The following is a 19,603-nucleotide window of genomic DNA, read 5'->3' on the forward strand; positions in this document are numbered from 1 at the left end:
TTTCCCGATTACAATACGTCACTATCATTCTGATAATATGAAGTAATTTAATTGCTTGTCTTTTTTAGACGCATGCAAAAATGAAAATTTCAAATTAATGTGCTGATCGATTTTACTCACCATTTCGCGATGATTGGGATAATAACTCTGCTCGATCAGGGGAAAGTTGTCTTTACCTAAACGACGCTGTAGTCCCAGCAGGTGAGCAAATACCCAAGGTTTGTCCTATTTCATAGAACACGGTCGCAATTACCGAAAGGTTTACTTATACTGTATGTTATAGAAGAAGGATATATATATAACTAAATCGATACAGGATATTACATGTGAAGAGTCTTACGTATTATTAAAATTTAATTACATTAAAATTTTTATTATTATTCCATTTAATTTTCATGTTTTAAATGCAGATTTCAACTTGGAAACTTTCAGCTTTATAGAAATGCCATAAGGTTTGGATATACGTATTAATTAATTCGATATACAAACATATGTATTTGTTAAAGATGTTAATTTATTTGTGCACACGACAAAGTTATGATGTTCTTAATAAATTGTATTTTCTATGTTGCATGTACTTTATAAATAATTATTAGAGAATTTTTAAAGTTGTTAATATGATCTATTACCTGAAAGTTGTAAATTGCTGTGAGATTGTTAACGCTGGGTACACCGCCGTACATCAGACCAAGAAGCAGATTTTTGTAATCTTCTCCAGCATCCCGTAGATTTTGACGTATCAATACGAAATCAGGTTTGAAGGATCTGATAATAGATAACAAAATACTACTTATATATCTGTTGCTTGATATTCGTAATTTTAATATTTCAAACAAATTGTCATTATACTTGTTACATCATTTATATTATTTGTCATTTTATTTAAATGTTTCTTTCATGCACTATGTGCAATATTAATCTTATAAATTTTCAAACCGTTTCAACTTATTTCCTGGTATTTAATTTGGTATTCGAAGTTTAGGAATAAATACGAAATAATATTAAACTACTTAAATCATGTATTTTATTTTAATGCGAAGAATTATTGAAAAATTACGTAAATTTTCTTATTATTAAATTTTTCATCTTACCGAATAACTTTGGTCCCGTTACGATAGACAGCCATGGACACAACGGTGCCCGCCTCGCTTGCCGTCAGGGACAATTCTCGAAATTCCGCCTGCTCTACGCGAATCTCATAATCGCCATGCAGTCTACGCCCCCGAAAGTATTTGCTCCAGTCGGTGTTCTGGTCATCGATCACCAGCAGGGTGAAGCATCGGTCCTTGCTGTATGATGAGCCTCTACCTGTCGCGCCAGAGACCGCCGCTCCCAAAATAGAAGCACCCTACGCATCATTTTAACACGTATTGTATTAATAATCTCGTCTTATAATGTAGGAACTGGCCATAAATGGAAGATTGATTATAAATACTCTATGAATGATTTGAAAAATGCTTTCAAGAAAATCAAATTTAAAGATTTTGTTTTAGAAGAACGTAACTAATCACGAGATATAAACATTTTCGGAGACTACCTATTCAGTCAGGATTATTAATAATTCTGTCTCTTGTTTATAATTATAATAGTGGTTAAGAGATGAAGCTATCACTTCTCATTGTATTAAAATTGATCTCTGACAGAAAATGTTAGACAAATGTAGATAGAAGAATAAGAAGAAAGTCAACTTGCCTGGTCGCGGGCGGCGCCGGTTAAGCTCTGCACGCGCTGGAGCAAACTCTCCCTTGTTTTTGCCGGCGAGGACGGTGCGCTGGTGGTCCGCGAACCAGGTCTCAGATTAAGACTGAGATCGCCGCCGATGGGTTGCGGTGGTCCCTGGGGTGGCGCGCCCGGGATCGGCGGCTGAGATGGTGGCGGTATCGGGCCCGGTTGGGACTGCAGGGGTCGGTCCGACACCGCTTGATACGGCTGAGACGAGTCCTGCCGGCCCATGGTGGCCATCCCAGGATCTGCGTTTGGCTCATCGTCGAGCTCCGAGCTTAGGTCCCCTGATGAGAACCTGGAAGACAAGCTATGGTGGTCGTCGTGACAGTGATAATCGGTCGGCAAGCCGCGCGCTGACGCTGTTGTGTCTGACTGCGTTAAATGCACATCGATCACAGCCATTCGATGCTGATGGCATGCTGAGGAGCATGGAGATGACATCGGTGATGAGGCTGGGCGGTCGCTAATCAGTCGGCGCTGCATGCGTGAGAGAGACGCGAATCTTATGTCTATTTCAGTTGCGAAACAGATGATTATGGCATTTCTGTTTCAAGTAGCGTACAGTCGTTTCTTTCTTTCTTTTATTCATTGGCTACAATCTCTTTTCTATTCAAATGGTTTTTGGCGCGTTGAATAAGACGAGAGCACCTAAACGCGAACAATGAATAGGATACCACATCCGAAACCATGTTGCACATTTACGTACGTCATCATCGATTTGCACTACCGGGCGCTCGTGTAGTTACTCGTGTAGTTACTCGAGATTTACGTCACAAATAAAAGCGAAAGATGAAAGACGCGATATCGCTGATGGGGGAAGGAGAGGTGACGTTAAACTAACGTTGCTGTGTGTAAAGCAACGTTAGCGCGATGGCTTGATATCGTGGCGTGCGTCCAGGCTACTGCATTTGGGGTAATATGCTTGAAGCGGTATTTTTAATGAGCCACATGCATACATCCATATTTGTCGAACATGAAACGCTTGAAATTATTAATAAGGACATTAAGATGCTTATGCTTGGTTTCTCTGTCGATATTTAAGCACTTTCAATAACCAGAGGTTTCCAAGTATCTTAACACGACATAATTTCTCTCTCTCTCTCTCTCTCTCTCTCTTCCGATATTTAAGAGACTCCCCTTCCCTCTTTCAATCGATTAACAGTTTTTTTAAAAATTAATTTTAAAGGATCAAGGTTTCAATGTTGTAAATATAAAAAAGGTAAAAAATGCTTCTTTCGAGCTTATTACAACATTAACATCGCTTTATATATTTATAAATCAATATAAAGAATGTATTTTATTAAGTGAAAAATATTTTCGTATTTGCAACGACATATAAAGTTTAATGAAACGTAAATCCTCGCGCATCACTTCACATACTAGTATGGGAACCTTTCGTGTGCCAAGTCTCAATTTTTCAAAATTGTAACTTTGACACGTTGTTGCTTGCTTAATGGCTGACTCGAGTAAGCACTTGTATCCGGCTAATTGGACGGAGGAATCTATTTTCTCTTCACGAGTGCACTATGGGAGCCGCCGAGAGCCCAGCACGGCATTGAGATACTGCGCGTATTGTTTTAACGGCCGATCATTATCGTGCGCACGCCAGTGTGCGTAAATTGCCTCCGTATAAGAGGCACTCATAAAAGCAGGATTCAGCTCAGTGATGTGATACCATGAGTTTTCATCGGGTGTACCTTTCAACAAACTATTCACTCTCGTGCGTCAGGTAGAGTGACGTTTCGATCGAAATGCTTCCATACCGTGGATTTTAATTATAGGAATCTCTGGACCTCGTCCGATAACAGAATACCATTGGTAATTGTGTTGAAAGCGCATTATGCGCCGCAATATAGCGAGAGTAGAGCGCTATTCGCAATTATAAATTATTGCTTACATGTAGACGCATAATTTCAGTAACGAGAAAAAGAAAAATGAGACTGGTGGCGAGTCAAATTAAATTTCTTATTTTCATCCGTAAATTTTTTTCAGAAATTAATATTAATTAATCTTAAATGTATTACATGCGTTTAAGAGTTAATCCATAGAATCAATCCAAAAAAATCGGCAGATGCTTGTGCAATTCAATTGTACTGCCATGCACGTACACGATTGGGCTGACATTTTTTTAATATCCGTGTGTCGATAAAATTACGGAAAATATGCAGAAGATGTGACTTCAATCCTTCAGGCAACGAAAGCTACAGATTAAGTTCACGAACTAATATGCGTGAGATTTTTAAATGTCAGCCCTATAGTCCAGATCTGACGTGACATCGGCGCGACTTACCTCCGTTTCAGGTAGTTGACATTGGAGGTGAAGGACTGACGAAAACTGGAGAAGGAAATGTTGCCGGGTGATGGAGCTGTACCACAGTACTTGGCGCAACCGCCGCGGCCGGTAATTTTGATGGTTACACCGAACTCGCTTCTGCGATGAAACGGCTCCCGGTTTCGTCGTTCAGACCGTTAGCGATCCGGAGGATAACACGTTTCAGTTCTCTGCCGTTGCGATGGTCCTTGCGCTGTTGACGATGCGACGTCGCGACGCGTGAAACGGTCGTTCGTTGTGGGTCGATGGATCGTGTCGCTAGATCCCAGATCGATAGGTGGGTCCTCTTTGCTTGATGCGTCGCGGGATAAACTTCAACGTAAGGTAATCCGAAAGGAAAGGATGAAATAAGAGGAGGTGAGGAAGGAGAAAATAAACAATCCAAGTTGAAATCTGCAAGTAAAACAAGAATACATTTAAATATAAAAATCATCATTGTTTAATAGTTTCCAATATTTTTGAGAAAAATAAATATCGACATATAATTTTTAATATAATGTATATTTTACGATTTAATTGTTAAAAAAAATCTTATTTTTATTCTATATTTGCAATTATTTGTTAATTTATTATTTAATTTATTATAATAAAAATTTTATAAGACAATGTTCAATTGTGTTAATATATGTATACGATATACTTAAAGTCTTTACAACTCTAAACTTTACACCTTCTTTTTTCTTTGTTTGATGTGGCTTAAATGAAACGATCTGTTTTGTGCAATGAAAAATACACTTTTATTGTGCAAGACGTCTTTTCGTAATTGGGTTCTCTGGTATATCGGAAACCAAGTAAGCCAAGACCATAAAACTAACTCATGTTTCTCTCTTTACGCCTTGCCTTGTGAATGCTTGTGCACATTATTACGGCAATAAAGGCTGCGTAAAAAATACAACGAAATTTATTTTTTATGAATGATTCAGACCAGACGCACTCGCAGAAATATAAAAGAAATCCAATTAAAATTCACAAAAAAATCATGGAATAGATAATGCAGTCTCTTACAATAACAACTCATTATAAAAATTCATTTTTAAATTTTAAATTTTATAAAAATTAGATGATAAAAAACTGCCATTCTGAAATCGATCACTAAGTAAAAAGAGTAAATTATCGTATTATGCATTACGGAACAGGAGAATTATGGATGTAGCCGGTGTGGCCAATGACTCGTAATATAAGGTTCGCGAAATCGATAGTCGGAGCGCGATTTTGCCTGGAATTTCTAAAATGCTTCACGTGCGAGTACACCGACATTTACGTATTCTTGGAACATACGCGCGGCACGGAAGAGCTACGTCTATGACTTGCTTGTCGGATCATATCATGGGTAGAGCGTACCTTCCCTGAAGAGCTCGCCAGATAATTCTATGCTCACCGCGGGAAAAGAAGCGTTGAGAAAGCAGTGATACATTCCGACTGCTCATATTTGTTTCTTCCGTACTTCTCCGATAATAGTCTCTGACGCCCATGTTTCGCAGAACTGGTAAACTTTGCGTGTAATCTTCGACATTCAACTTTCTCGGGAAGAAAACTTCACGATTCGATTTCGATTGAGGACTCGAACAAATAGCAATAACTTTCAGAATGTTCCTACAATGGATGTTACACGTCCAACCAAAAGCAAGACAATTGTTTTTTTCGTACATTAAAAACTTTTGTGAAAGTTTGTTATTACATAACAAAATTTTTAAAAATTTTGTTCATTTAAATGCTATAATTTCGTTTAGTTTTTAATGCACTAAATTTAACTAAATTGAGATTTTAAGAAGCAAGATGTTTATTTAAGACTATACGATGAGTGACGAGTTTATATAAGATCTTGCGAAGGGAAAATTCTAAATTTATCATAGAGCTTGCAGCTAAATGGATATCTGGGTCGTAAGCATTCTCTATTTCATTCCGAGGTTATTCCTTGAAGTCTTAATTCGAGTCTTCGGCCATTTTATGATATAATGATTTTAACTGCTTTGACTTCGCGTTTGCTGCTTCAGGAGATTTAAATCGCGCAAACGTATAATTTATGCACAAATTATAGGGAAGCGAACTAGATGAGCCAATGTGAGAAATAAGTTAATCTCCACTTATAACGACTTCCATGTCATAGCATTTTCGCAAGTTTCGCAGGTTAGTGTAATACATTGCATAGAATTATCCTCGCGCCGCGAATAGCACCTACCTATTAGATCACGAAGTGGTAAACGAGTTATAGAGCCATTATGTGTTGATGAGTTACGCCCGTGGATGCAGCTCATCAAGCATTTTACACGCACAATACCGCTACATGCATCGAATTCCTATAATACCTATGTTACATACGATCAAGTAAGTCACAACAACAGCCTAGCGTATGTTAATAGATGTTTAGTTATTCGATACAAAATTCTAGTAAAGTTAAATGTCTGAATCACGATTACGATAACGTTTTAGTTATAGAGCGGTATAGAAATAGGTTAAGATGCCTAATTATTATTTTAGAATATAATCGATAAAAAATAATCAATAAATGTCGAAAGTAATACAATTCATATAAAAAAATAATATAACATTGATCTTAATGTTAGGCACTAAATGAAAGCAAGAATAATTATTATTTACTTGTATTTTTCATATTATGCTAAATAAAAATTATGAATAAATTTTTATAATTTGTATAATTATAACCTACTGTAGAATTATATACATATTACAATTAATTTAACGTTTGCAAGTAGTAGGTTATTGTGTTGTACAGAGATTGATAGATAGTGTAGGTAGTAATGCCGATTGCGTACGGATAATTACACTCCAATCCTATTCCAACACATTTAACCACTATTAAATTACAGATGGTGTAAGAATCGATATACTCGGCTTATCCGTGTTATGTCCAATCAGACAAACATCGAAATTTAATGAGAGTCTTATCGAGCGAGAATAATCATGTATTTTCGTTGTAGAACGAACTCTCGATGCAATTATAAAACATGAAATAAAATGTTCCGATTTATATTGAATCAGATGAGCACATTAATAAAAGGTTTGCGCGTAATAACATAGCATTAACATAGATTAAAGTAAACGTCACGGATATGCGTTAATAGTGTATTAAATCGCCCAAAATATTCATAATAATTTTAGTGCAGTGACATAAAATGTAATTTGATGCGCCACTGTTCTAAATTGCATACGTATTTTTATAATTTCAAATGCAATGGATATTGTACCAGCGGTGAATTCACGTAATTACGAAGATTAGATCTCGTCTAAAAGACTGCTGCATTCTGTTTGTTCTAATCTCTGCATCTAACTCACACTGGCATGTTAATGAAATGAATTTCTGCATAATGTCTTTTGATATACAATGTATCACATAATCATATTGTGTTCAGACTAAAATAAAATAAATGTTACGAGAAATTGTGTAACAGGAGGCTCTTGCTAATCCTGTGTCTAATTTTAAAGTTGAAAAATGCAGCTACTATACTACGTATCGAATTTTAATTTAAGCACTTTTCAAGACTGATCGATAAACTCCGTTGAAAAATAGATACGTGTGTATATGTGTGTATGCGAGAGTCTCAGGTTTTTTTCTATATTGAAGACTGTATTTATTATGTATTGACATTTTATAGAGACAGATAAAAACAGATTATTCTTCATCCAAGATTAACTGAATTCAGTCATTTAATGCTAATTAAATTCAACTTTAACCTAATCGATTTTTCACTCTTTTATAGAAATTTTTTATCTGAGAAAACTTTTTAGACTTAATTTCTATGATGTGATATCGCGATTCTTGGTTTAAATCTACAATATTAAAAATTGTTACATTCAATCACTTTTATTACGAAGATAAATTTACATGTGTTAATATTAAAATTAGTAAGACGAGCAGAATCACCCTCGTAAAAGAATATATTCAAGTGCATAAAGAGAGAAGAGCGCTATTGTATAAAAGAATGTTCTCGTTTACGCTGATCGTTAAGATCCATCTCGGTCGCCATGACTAAAACTACCAAAGAAGAAAAGCCGCTTTTATTAACGTCATGCCGAAGAGAAGGAATGCGGAGAGGTTCCCCAAAGCTTGAATGTAAAATGAAATTTGTCCTCCCCCCCCCTCCCCCTTAAAAAAAATCAATGATGGTGTCGCTTCGTAAAAACGCACGCATTCGCCATTACTTTCTCAACTCCCGAAACTCAGTGTGTCACCCCTGCTAAAATTATCGTACTCGTTTCCCCCCGGCTATCCCGACGACTATTTATGACTGAACATCGATTGTACCCCGTCCGACCGGGGTATCACAATCTTGCGCAATGGACGTAAATCCGAAAACTGCACTTGCGTACCAAAATATACACCCTCATTCAAGCAGATAATGATCCCATTTATCAACGACCGCCCACACGGCGTTTGTCCTCGCCGTCAATACGAGCGGCGGTAATCTTACCTCAGCGATCTCTTGCTACGCAAAGACGTTAATTCGAGCTTACGCTCGATAAAGCGATCGCTGGGAACACTCGGTTATACTGATCCGTTATTGTTAATACTGTCACAAACTCGCGACGTTATTTCAGCGGCGTTATTTGACGACGTTATCTGACGCGTCTTATCGACAGCCCTATCGAGCGACTATCGAGAGCGACGTTGAAACTACCCCGAGAGAGGCATCGAAACTACCCCGCTTGGCGAAGACAACCGTCACGTGAAGGTGGTGCGCGCCACCAGCCTGTCACCCCGCGTACTCCACGGGGTTGGGGAACCGGCAAAACGATTTTACGAAAAAACGTGCTTCGAGAAAATCGTGATTTCAAACGAAATCGCCGTCTCTTGGCTGGATCGATCTTTTTACGAGGCACGGAATTGAAAATATCCCGCCTATCGTGCAAACTCTCAAACTACGGGCCACTTACCTGTGTCGCGTGCGTGTACTACCCACTAGTTTGCCGATGAAGCAGTGAGGCTCGGTGGAATCGCGAGGGTGTCGCCCGGAGGGCTACCCTGGTCGATACGCCGACGCCTGCGCAACCCCTTATCATCTACCGACCCCTCGCGCCCCGCCACCATAGGGCTCTTACGTGCAGCTCGTCGCGGACGCGTACAACTCCGCGCGAGAAGAATAACGAAGGTAGGGAGAGCAAAAAAAGCAGCAGCCCTAGCCTGCCCGTTGGTATTTGTCAGATTGTTCGGTGCATGTCAAACACGGTCCGCCTACTTGCCGACTGGAGATGAAACTTGCTTTTGCAAGTGCTCTTGCACCTTCCTGACAAATGCAACACTCGCGCCTTTAACAGTCATTCCTGAGAAACTAGAGGAAAATTTTCATAATAAAAAATTTTTATTCTTGGTTCTTTTTGTGGAAGCTCGCGGAACGATCGAATTGATGACGAACGAATGACACTTCTTTTTCAGAAGGGAAAAACTCAAATTCGCGAGACTGTAGGCGTATGTTGACCAGATTGAACACAACCTTGGATGTTGTTAAAAGCGCGGAGGGATTTGATATCCCTTGTGAGATTCTATCGAGATGAGATGTTATATGAAGTTGTGCTTGAGGAGAAATCCATCAATAACTCTTTGCAACATTGATGTTTGTCTAACATAGTTCTTATTGAAAAAGTTGATATAGATGATTACTCTTGCATTATTAATTATAAACGTGGCTTAAATAAAAGACGACATTTGCTTCGAGTAAAAAGTAGTATAATATAAAAGCTGCTGATATAATATAAAAGTAATATAATATAAAATAATAAAAAAGTAATTTATAGAAAGAGATGTACCTTTTAGATATCTTTATACGTTTTACATTATATGCGTTATGGATTTTCAGTTTATATATGGAAGGCTTATATGTACGTACGTATTTGGATATATTTAGCAATATTTTCTCTTTATTTTGAATAAATATATAATTCTATGACAAAACATTGTGTTTTTTTTAAATTAAAATCAATTTTTTTTAATTTATTTTTATGACAGATCATATTAGTGAAAGAACCTCTGTTCTTCTTCGACCCATTATGTAGTGTCGTTACATTTTTACAAAAATAATATTTATTATAATAATCATGTAATTTTCAATTTTGGGTCTAGAATCTACTGAAGAACAGTGTGACAAATTTATTTGTTTATTATTTCTGCCAGGAAGCACAAAATTATTATTATTATTATATCATGTTATTACAATAATATTCAATAACATATAACGTTTTCATATATGTCGTATTTAACACTATCGTATTTAACTCGACATCAATAAACCTTGACCAAAGACGTGTATTAAATCATCTTTTTGAAATGTTTATACAATATTATTTTGAAGCGTCCAAAAATTATAAATGAAGTCAACATTACTAAATGTTACGTTAAAATGTTACTTAATAAGTGTGCTCATCTCTTTATCAAAAAGCTCATCAATAAAAAGCTAAATTTGACGGTAAAGAGTGTCAAGGCAATGTCGTCAAGAATATAAAATTTTTATGCATGTTTTATGAGATCTTTACGGATAGGGCAAGAATTTTTTACATTATTTGCATTAAAGAAGCGTAACCGATGTTCCCGTTCGTTTCAAGGAAGCTTCAATCGATACGCGACGAAGTTCTTCCCCAAACCTCTCGACGAATTCACCGGATGTAGATGAAAAGCAATAAGAAGTCTTTGAGCTGTCAAACTTCTTGTCTCGTTGCCAATAATCTGATAAAAGATATCGCCAATATAAAATATCATTAAAGCAGTAAATTCACTTTATTTCTTTAAATGATATTTTAAATCAGTACGCAATGTACTTGTCTCATGTTCAAATACTCGAATACGATAACATTAACAAGACGTTGAGATCAATTAAAATTATTATTATGCATTCAAAATAAAAGTATCACTGTTAAAAATCGGCAGCAAAATTTAATGAAATGTAGCGGCAGTAAATTTCAAGCAGGTACATTAAAATCATTCAATGTAAATTTAATGTTGTCAAAAGTGCATTAAATTTTATGCACATATTTTTCAGTTATAGATACATTAAATTTAATGTGTGACTTAAAAATATATTGAATTTAAATATACGAAAAGAAATATAATGATACATAGAATATATATATATATATATATAATATATATATATATATATATATATATATATATATATATATAAAATTTATTAATAAAGCATAAAATATTTACGGTATTATTTTTAATTTATAAATAAAAATGATATATTATGCGTAAATAACAAAGTTATTATCAGGATATAATAATTCAAATTAAAATTAATCAGTGTCTTATTGTTAATTAAATGTAAAACAATCAATGTTATGGAGCTTAAAATTAAGTTTCTGTTTCTTTATATACTAAACGAACCAATGTTACACACGTGCGTCAAAGACATTAATTATAAGCAACATTTCTCATTCGTAGTTATTAATGTGTCTACAATTGATCGCTTCAATTTTATGTCTCCGATACAGTATCTGTCATCGCAAATCAAGACGTATCGCATATTACTCGCGAATGATTGCACGCCACTTCTATTGTCTATTATACGAAGTCTTTGTCTGCACTGTGACGTCTTTACTTTGACGATTACCCGAAGAACTCGTGAGGCCGATACGTACGAAACTATGAATAATAGTTCAAACGCATCGAAGCCTGTCCTAGAATGTCGCAGCGCGGACTCTTTAAAGGAAGCCGAGTGTTATCTTATGAAACTGATAGGCGCACTTCAAAGATCCGCAGTCTCCTTTAATCACGATAGGTCGAACCAGTCTAGGTCGGGTTGCACGGGTCGTTCATTATAATTTTTGAGTCTCTCCGAACCGGTTTCAGCAGTTGTTGCCAGTACTACATCAACGTTGTTATACGTTGTTGTTTTATTTTTCCATCATTTCTGGCATGCATTTTTTTAAATCTTATAGATATCCAGATTCCATTACATCAAATTTGTGTAGTTTGTATTTAATCACTCGACCATTTCAGTATTTAAATATTCATGGAATAAAACCCAGAGGAAAGTGAAGGCAATATGTACAAAAACGCAAAGTAGTTAGACTGAGATTAATCAAAGTCTTCCTGTGTAGGTTCATTAAATTATTAATTAAATAAGTTAATTACTATCGCTTTGAAGTTCTTTAAATTGCAAGAAAAGATTATATACAGCTAATATTAACTGGATGTTAATTATTAATTCAGTATTAGGTTATCGAGCAGATGGATATTTTATAATTTTCAAACTGTCCTCAGGCACAGTTTAACAACTTTTGCAAACCGAAAAGCTAAACTAATTCAAAGACCGTTTCATCTGTAAAAATTTATAAATATATTGCAAACATTAGTAAACGCAAGCTTTTTTGATAATTTTTTGAAATAATTATTAGCATGATTTTTTATTGCTTTTAAGATTTAAGTGATTTAATTATTTTGACAATGATCAAACAATTATCTAAATAGATGCTGGTTTTACTCTTTGTGAATGTTGCTGCCACAGTACTAGCTTGAGCGGTAAGCTTAACTTGCATCAAGCTAGATTGCCTCGCTGGTACATCAGAAACCGTAGTTTCCAACCACTTGCTTGCTCCGTACCGTCCTCTCCCGACGATGCCAGCAACCATCGAGTAGCTATACCGAATCCGGGGACATGAATGCCCGCATCGCGTATACAGCAAGTTGGATGAAGAGGGAATGGCCACTACGGCCACCTCCATCCCCACCAGAAAACCGAACATCTGAGCGTCCCTCGGAGTAGCTCGGCGGGCGCAGTCATTATTGCGCCAGTCTAACACCCGCCAGCGATCTTCCTCGTCGCGGTCGTGCCGACTTTCCCAGCGGATTTTCGAGATTACTTCGCGGTACCAACGCGTCAGCAAGGGCGTGCGTGCGAGAGGAGAACGGCCTCGTGGCACGCCTCGTGGTCACCTCGCGAGCGCACTGACTATCGCGTCACGGTACCTCGCTGGATACGATGAGACTCTTCTCGGGGAACGAGGAAAATGTGACGTGAGAGACTGGCCTTCGGCAGGTCCTTCGGCGAGTGCGACACGCTCTGCGACGCAGTCAGTACGCGCGGGCGCGGGTCATCCTGCAAAATGACCATCGCGATGAGGAGGTTGCTGCCGACGGCGGCGGTGTGCTGCTGGCTCCTGGTAGCGCTCGGTATCGGCCAGGTAAGTACGAGGAACTGTTATCCCGGATTCTGTTGTTTCAAACGCACCACCGAACGCGCCGGAAATCGTTCGTTTGCATGCGGATGTATCAAACAATTCCGCGGGAAACCTAGCAACATCGAGTCGTTCATTTTAGACCACCAATGTATGAAATTCTTTTCGCACAAAAAACTATTAATAATATGTTATATATTATATGTTATATACTTATAACATGTAAAATAAATAGACTTTGCACTTTATTAAAAAATGGTTTTAAGACTATGTAATGCAAAAAAATAAATATTAATATCACAAGATAAAGAACTTCTTTTTTAAAGCTTGCTATATAATAATAACATGATGTATCTTATCTCATCTTTTAATCGTCTTAATTTCTCAACTACGTATTTTTTTTTTTTTTTTTTCGAAAGCATTTCGACCGCGTGAAAAGTTCAGTGCGCTCAGGATATGTATTACGACATGACCGCGAAGTTTGATCTCTCGGAATGATTACTGTCATTCAAACATCCGGATTCCTGAAGCTGGAGTATTTTAAAGTGTTTCCAAGCTCTTTTTTTCTCTCTTTAACTCTCTCCTTTTCTTGTTTTCTTATTTTCTTAATTTTTTTAAAATCAAGGTTGATTTCTCTTGAAATCTTATTCGTAACATGTAATATCGTTATAGCTTTTTATTATCCTACATTTAAATTGAAATTTCTCTTTCTCATTAAAGTCAGTTTTGATCAAAATTGTCTTACAACTAGCAGTGGAGCAGTGGTGTAGAACATTATGCTAAGAATGAAGCGAGTTTGAAGCGAAATAAAAATACAGCCAATTTTTTGATAAAGAACTTGTTCAATTTATTTATAGCTTAAATATCACGTTCATGTTTTGTTAAAAGAGTTGATTGTAGAGTATACAAAACATTTTATAAATGAAGGAAAGCGATAAATACTCAAGATAGCGTATATAAATTTTTTACTTAAAAGAAACATGCCATTTTACTATTTTAAGTTAATTAAATTCTCTATCGTACAACGTGATATTAACATAAAATTAAAGAGCAACGGGTATGTGAATCAAGTACATATAACAAATTCAGGTTTAATAAATGAAAGGTAAGCAATACTCTCAGTGCATACATATTAATTAACTTAACGAAGATAAAGACCGCTTGATTATAATACTTAAAACGAAGATGGCCGATACTATAGTATAAGTATCGAGTGATTAAATATCTAGAGAGAACTTTTAAAAATCATTTCATGATTTGATAAGCTCCTACCGTCTCGTTATTTATCTTCCACTTATTTGCTCGCTTTGCTAATGTGCATAATGTTCAACGCGACGTAGTATGAGAAAGAAAATCATAAATACATAAATCATAAAACAAAAAACGGCATTCTACAACGCTGTGCCATGCTGACTCAAATTACATGCAACCGCGATACATCAGCAATGAATATGCAAAATCAATTTATATTTTTCGTGCAGATGCATATATTATTCATAAACCATGAACATACATTACGATAAAAAAAAGCGAAAATTATATTTGCATTTAAGACTTCAATATATAATTGTAAATATTACTATATATTTTTATTTTATATATATATATATAAAATCAAGTATTATTTCTCTTGAAACATTTTGGAATACACGTAGCATTTATATTTTACTATTATTATAAATCTAATAAAAATATTAAGGAAAGACATATTCGAATTAAAATACCTAAGAATATTTTGTTTTATACATTTTTGTCGATTGTAGTTAGCGGACGCGAAGGAAAGAAAGAGAGTGAGAAAGAGAGAAGCACAAGTTAAATATCCGTAACTATTTACAGACATCACGTTCTTTAGCGATTTCCATCGCGTGCGATTATATCGCAAACGAATATCTGTGCTTAATGTATATATTTACGGCTATACCATCTCTAACTTATTACATACGGCATTATCAAGACTGCTAATTGCTTCCCGCAATCTTTATAAGAATACTTTATATATAATTTGATCGTTGCGGAAGTAGCCGAATAATACGTATTATATACTGCAATACGTATTGTGTGCTATATTATTTTAACATACCTTCATTTTCCATTATTTATTGTTTATTACATCTTTCTTTCCCGCTTCTCGTTTCTCGCACTCCATTGACACTTTCTGATGAAGCGTTTCATTCGTTGTGGGACTTGTACGAGCGAAGGGAACAATTTGCATTAAAATAGATGGGTTTTTCTCATCTTTTCGAACAGCGGAATTACTTGTCTCTCCGGAGAAGCTGAACAGGCCACGGTAATGGATGCAAACTAGTTTCTCGATTTCATCGTCGCGCAACAAAAATGTCGCGACAAGAAAAATCGCGATAACGTGAAAGTTGCTATTGCTCGAAAGTGGCGGAGTCCTTCGGTCGCAATTTTACGAGCACGTGAAAATTTGTCTGACGTACCAACCTTGAGAGTATATATTTTTATATCTTAAGACAAAAAAAGTTCATTATTTTTTGTATTACTTTTTATTCTTTGGCTTCAACAAATTCCAAAATAATTCAAAACGTCATGAACCAAAGAAAAATGTATAAAAAAATACAAAAAAAATTTTTGTTGTTAAAATTACACGCGTACGTATTATTTCTTTCTTAAACATCTTTTACAGTTATACAATTTCAAGATCGTTTCCTCGTCTTTGTTAATTAAGAATAAATTCATTTCGCACCGTCAATGAGAGGCATCGAAAGGTTAACATTCCGCGTCGTTCTCAACTCTTTCGCTCGTTCCGAAATGTATCACGGGACGAAAAGTTCCAGGGCCTCGGGGTCCGCCTATTACGAGGAGGAATGCACTGGATCCGCGTGCACGTGTGTGTACGTGCGCACAGGCGTGCAACACGTGCGAAAGCGCGACCGCCTGCCTCAGCGCGCCGCGCGCGGTCCCAGCTTTATATAGTTAATCAAAAAATCTAATTAACGAGAAGCCGCTCCTGCTTCATGGGCGGTATCCGCATTGTTTATCGCGCATCCTACTGATTATCATTTGTTATCACTAACGCTGCGACCTTTAGTAGATCTTAACCCTCCGTTCCAGACTAGCGCGCGACCATCCCGAGATTCCACTTCGCTCAAACGGAAATGAAACAAATGTACGTTGTAATGCTGCACGTTTACTGCGCGTTTATTTCGCCTGCGCAATTCGCAGCGTGTTTTGAGCGAGGCGAAGAATTTAATATTTTCACCGGGCAACGTGCAAATTAGGCTAACAAGACTGGAGTCATCCTGAAGCTTACCATGAAATGGACAAATGAGAATCCCAGACTGTTAATTGGTTGATTTTACTTTGGAAAATGTATACTTCATGTTCTGCTTAGTAATGAGCATAGTTAATTTATATTCCTTCTTATCCGCTGTTTACGTGCTGTTTTGTATAAAGGATAAATTTTCAAAGTATTTTCTCTATTTAGAGTCCAGATATTAACATTTCGATACAATTCGCGTACAGCTAGACGATTTCAGTCTGATTTTATCTTTCTTATTAGTATGAATTCTTTTTGATACGAATACAAGAGCATAAGATAACATAGTTGAATTTACACAGTAAGAATCGTCAATGTATAAGACAACATCCACTACGCTCGTCTATTTTACGCTGACAAATGGAGGACCACCGATGTGGAATCAAGAATTTTAATTGGCAAGAGCGCATCTTGAGAAACGCGCCCGCGCGAATTAATTGAGAATACGTGTATGCGAGTTTCTGTGCGAACTTTTCCCTTTCCGCGACGTGTCCCTGTGAACAGCCGGAGGACGACGTTATGTCGGGCCCTCTCGATAGTAGGCGGCCTTATTGAGCGCGCGGCCTTACTCCGCATAGCTTACGTTCTCTTATACGCTACCGTATTAATATTTATGAGGTCCCCTATGGCACTCTACGGCAAGATAGTACGTCCTATATAAAGCGACGCGAGAAAGTGATAAATTCGGACCATTGCATAACTGGCCACGCATGTTGTACACGCACGCACACACGTCTATCGTCGTCTTACGTAAGTCGTGGCTGCGTCATATCGGAGAAAACGAAAGAAATATTCTTCACGAGCGTTCAATGGTGCATTATGTTAACTCATCATTCTCCACGCTATTGATTGTAAATTGGATTGTGGGTAGAAAGAATTTGTGACAGTATAACGTTGCACGTAACTAGCAAAATGGAAAGATGTTATTTTGGATTTACGAACAAGGAAAATGCCATACGGATCCTAGCTGCATTTCTTTATATTCTCGCATTAATTTAAAATGCAAAGTAAAAGAAGTTCGGGGCCGATTTTAAAAAATATAAAAAAACATATATTTTTTTAAATATTGTTTTATAATCAATCGAAATATCAAAATAATATAAAATAAATTACATTTTACGTTCAACTTCAGCAAAGCAAAAAGAACTCGAAGAAGAAAAAATGAACAATGATTAAGATGTAAGACAAAAATTATATATTTACACGTTTGATGCGGATTGTTACTTTTTTTATTTTATTTTTTATTTCAAGTCTCATTATTGTTTCCAATTTATTAAATTATAATTTATCTTTATATTGTAAATTTGTGTTTAATTGCGGCCGATGACGACTGAATAAAGTCGAAACGTGCCGTATTTAACATTATTAAACGTATCAATAATTTTTTTTATTTTACGTTTTAATTATTGTTTGTCTTTTGACTTTTCTTTCCGGTTTAATTTGAATATATTTCTTATGCTTGGAACGCTTTTGTCTGTTGTAAGCCGGTAAGAATCACTGGATAAGAACATCACTGGCGCCGCTAGCATCTATATTGCCATCGTCAATTCTATGCTAGTCTCGGGGCAGCTGATCTTTGACATTGTAGAATTGCTACGTTGCACCGGTTATTTTAGCTTCATTCTTGTATCACGTGAGCGGGACGTAGATCTGGCTCTTGACGCGCGTGAGCAACGTCGGATGATCTAGTCATAAACGTAGCCCCTCAATGACGACGCATCGAAACGACACGTAAGGTAAAATCAACCTAGATTATTTAATTTATGCTCGCCTTGTACATGCCTGCGGTTCCGCCACGCACGCTCGCCGTGTCCCCGAGCGCATCGATCACGCGTTGAAAATCTTTTCCCCACGTACCTGTGGCCTTGTAACGCACGCGAGATTGCGAGAGTCTTAAACGTGCACCGCGCGTCCGTCTTCAATATTTTACGAGATGATACTAAATCATCGGATAAAACGCGATTATTTCGAGAAACATCCTCCTTTACGCGCCGCTCATTCGTAAATTACTGCTACTCCGGTAGCCAATAAATTACAATTATAAATAGCGAGGTTCGCCACTTTCCACGCGAACGGCGAAATTTCATTCATCCTGGGGGATAATTTTTGTTTGTTATGGACGTTTTGATATAACGATACACGGAGGGAGGAACTAATAGCTGCTCTCGTGCTTTTTCCATTGGTAATATTTTATTTGAAAAAAATCTTTCGCGACAGAGTAGGGAAAAATTGTAAGAGCGTCCACTTAATATGTATGTTAATGATCGCGATGTTACACCGGGCGGTCTTAGAAATTGTTTTACAAATGCCGATTGACATGTTCGAACATACGCTGCGCGGCACGGTACTAAAACTACGTTTAGCCAACATTAGCGTATCTCGTCCTGGTTTATTTTATCGCGTCGCGGAATTTACTGTCGGTAGTCCACTCATTAAATCCGCCATGGCGATGTGTAAATATGTCCGGTGAAGGGAGAGGTACCTTTAGTTACAATCTATTCAACATGGAACATAATGTCGTAAATCGGCACCGGCCGTAGCCGCAAAACATAAAATAAAGTGTCTTTATCACAACGGCCATGCCGTGCTAAACGTATGGTAAAATACCGCAAAGCTGCGATCACAAATAGCGGCTTTCCGTACGCCGGATACTCTCGTTTCTATTCGAATCGAATCGCTTTACGTATATTACCGCGGATCTGCAGCTCGCTCTTACGTTTGCTTAATGGAACTCTTTACAGCGTCTTTACTGAACCGATTTCTCCACCGTGTAAAGTATTAACGAGAAGCCGTAATAGGAATTACTCTCTATTCAACTAGACAGATGTTAAGGTAAATTGCTGATCCATTTAACCGTGTACTGAAATATTCGTGCGGTAGACGGACAAGTTATTAAAAGTATCAATTCTGTGTTGATTCTTTTCTCATTGCTAATTCGACAAATGATATACAAATTGTAAAGCTATTCACTTTTCTAGTTTTCTATAAAGCTTGTATATCAATGTACAGTAACGCACAATAAAGAAGCAAAATAATCTACTCGAACGAAAGTTGTGCGAGAAACATATTAGATAATGAAATTGAATTTTCGCTCGATAGAAGGCTGCGAAATATGTAATATTGGGATGATATCG

General features: G+C 36.8%; 2 protein-coding genes across 6 annotated transcripts in view; one reads left to right on the forward strand and one right to left on the reverse strand.

Annotated features, from left to right (window-relative positions):
* LOC105193711 (synapsin) overlaps nt 1-9,055 on the reverse strand; it is a 51,499-nt gene extending 42,444 nt beyond the window's left edge. Inside the window, exons 1-6 of one of the 4 annotated variants that reach the window (XM_011158270.3) lie at nt 8,951-9,055; nt 4,016-4,450; nt 1,693-2,020; nt 1,092-1,348; nt 630-765; nt 121-225 (exon numbers count right to left, since the gene is read on the reverse strand). In XM_011158270.3, the coding sequence (XP_011156572.1) occupies nt 121-225; nt 630-765; nt 1,092-1,348; nt 1,693-1,962 (768 nt within the window). In that variant the 5' untranslated portion in view covers nt 1,963-2,020; nt 4,016-4,450; nt 8,951-9,055. Of the gene's footprint in view, nt 1-120; nt 226-629; nt 766-1,091; nt 1,349-1,692; nt 2,033-4,015; nt 4,451-6,236; nt 6,451-8,487; nt 8,725-8,950 lie in introns of those variants that run through there. The other 3 variants (XM_039446165.1, XM_026135415.2, XM_039446164.1) reach the window with 3 other exon arrangements.
* Nucleotides 9,056-12,799: 3,744 nt separating this feature from the next.
* The window catches only part of LOC105193736, a 30,610-nt gene continuing 23,806 nt past the window's right edge, over nt 12,800-19,603 (forward strand). For both annotated transcript variants that reach the window (XM_011158305.3, XM_011158312.3), the window contains exon 1: nt 12,800-13,195. In XM_011158305.3, the coding sequence (XP_011156607.1) occupies nt 13,118-13,195 (78 nt within the window). In that variant the 5' untranslated portion in view covers nt 12,800-13,117. The remainder of the gene's footprint in view (nt 13,196-19,603) is intronic.

The sequence above is a fragment of the Solenopsis invicta genome, chromosome 2 (genome assembly GCF_016802725.1).
Source record: "Solenopsis invicta isolate M01_SB chromosome 2, UNIL_Sinv_3.0, whole genome shotgun sequence".
Taxonomy (NCBI): domain Eukaryota; kingdom Metazoa; phylum Arthropoda; class Insecta; order Hymenoptera; family Formicidae; genus Solenopsis; species Solenopsis invicta.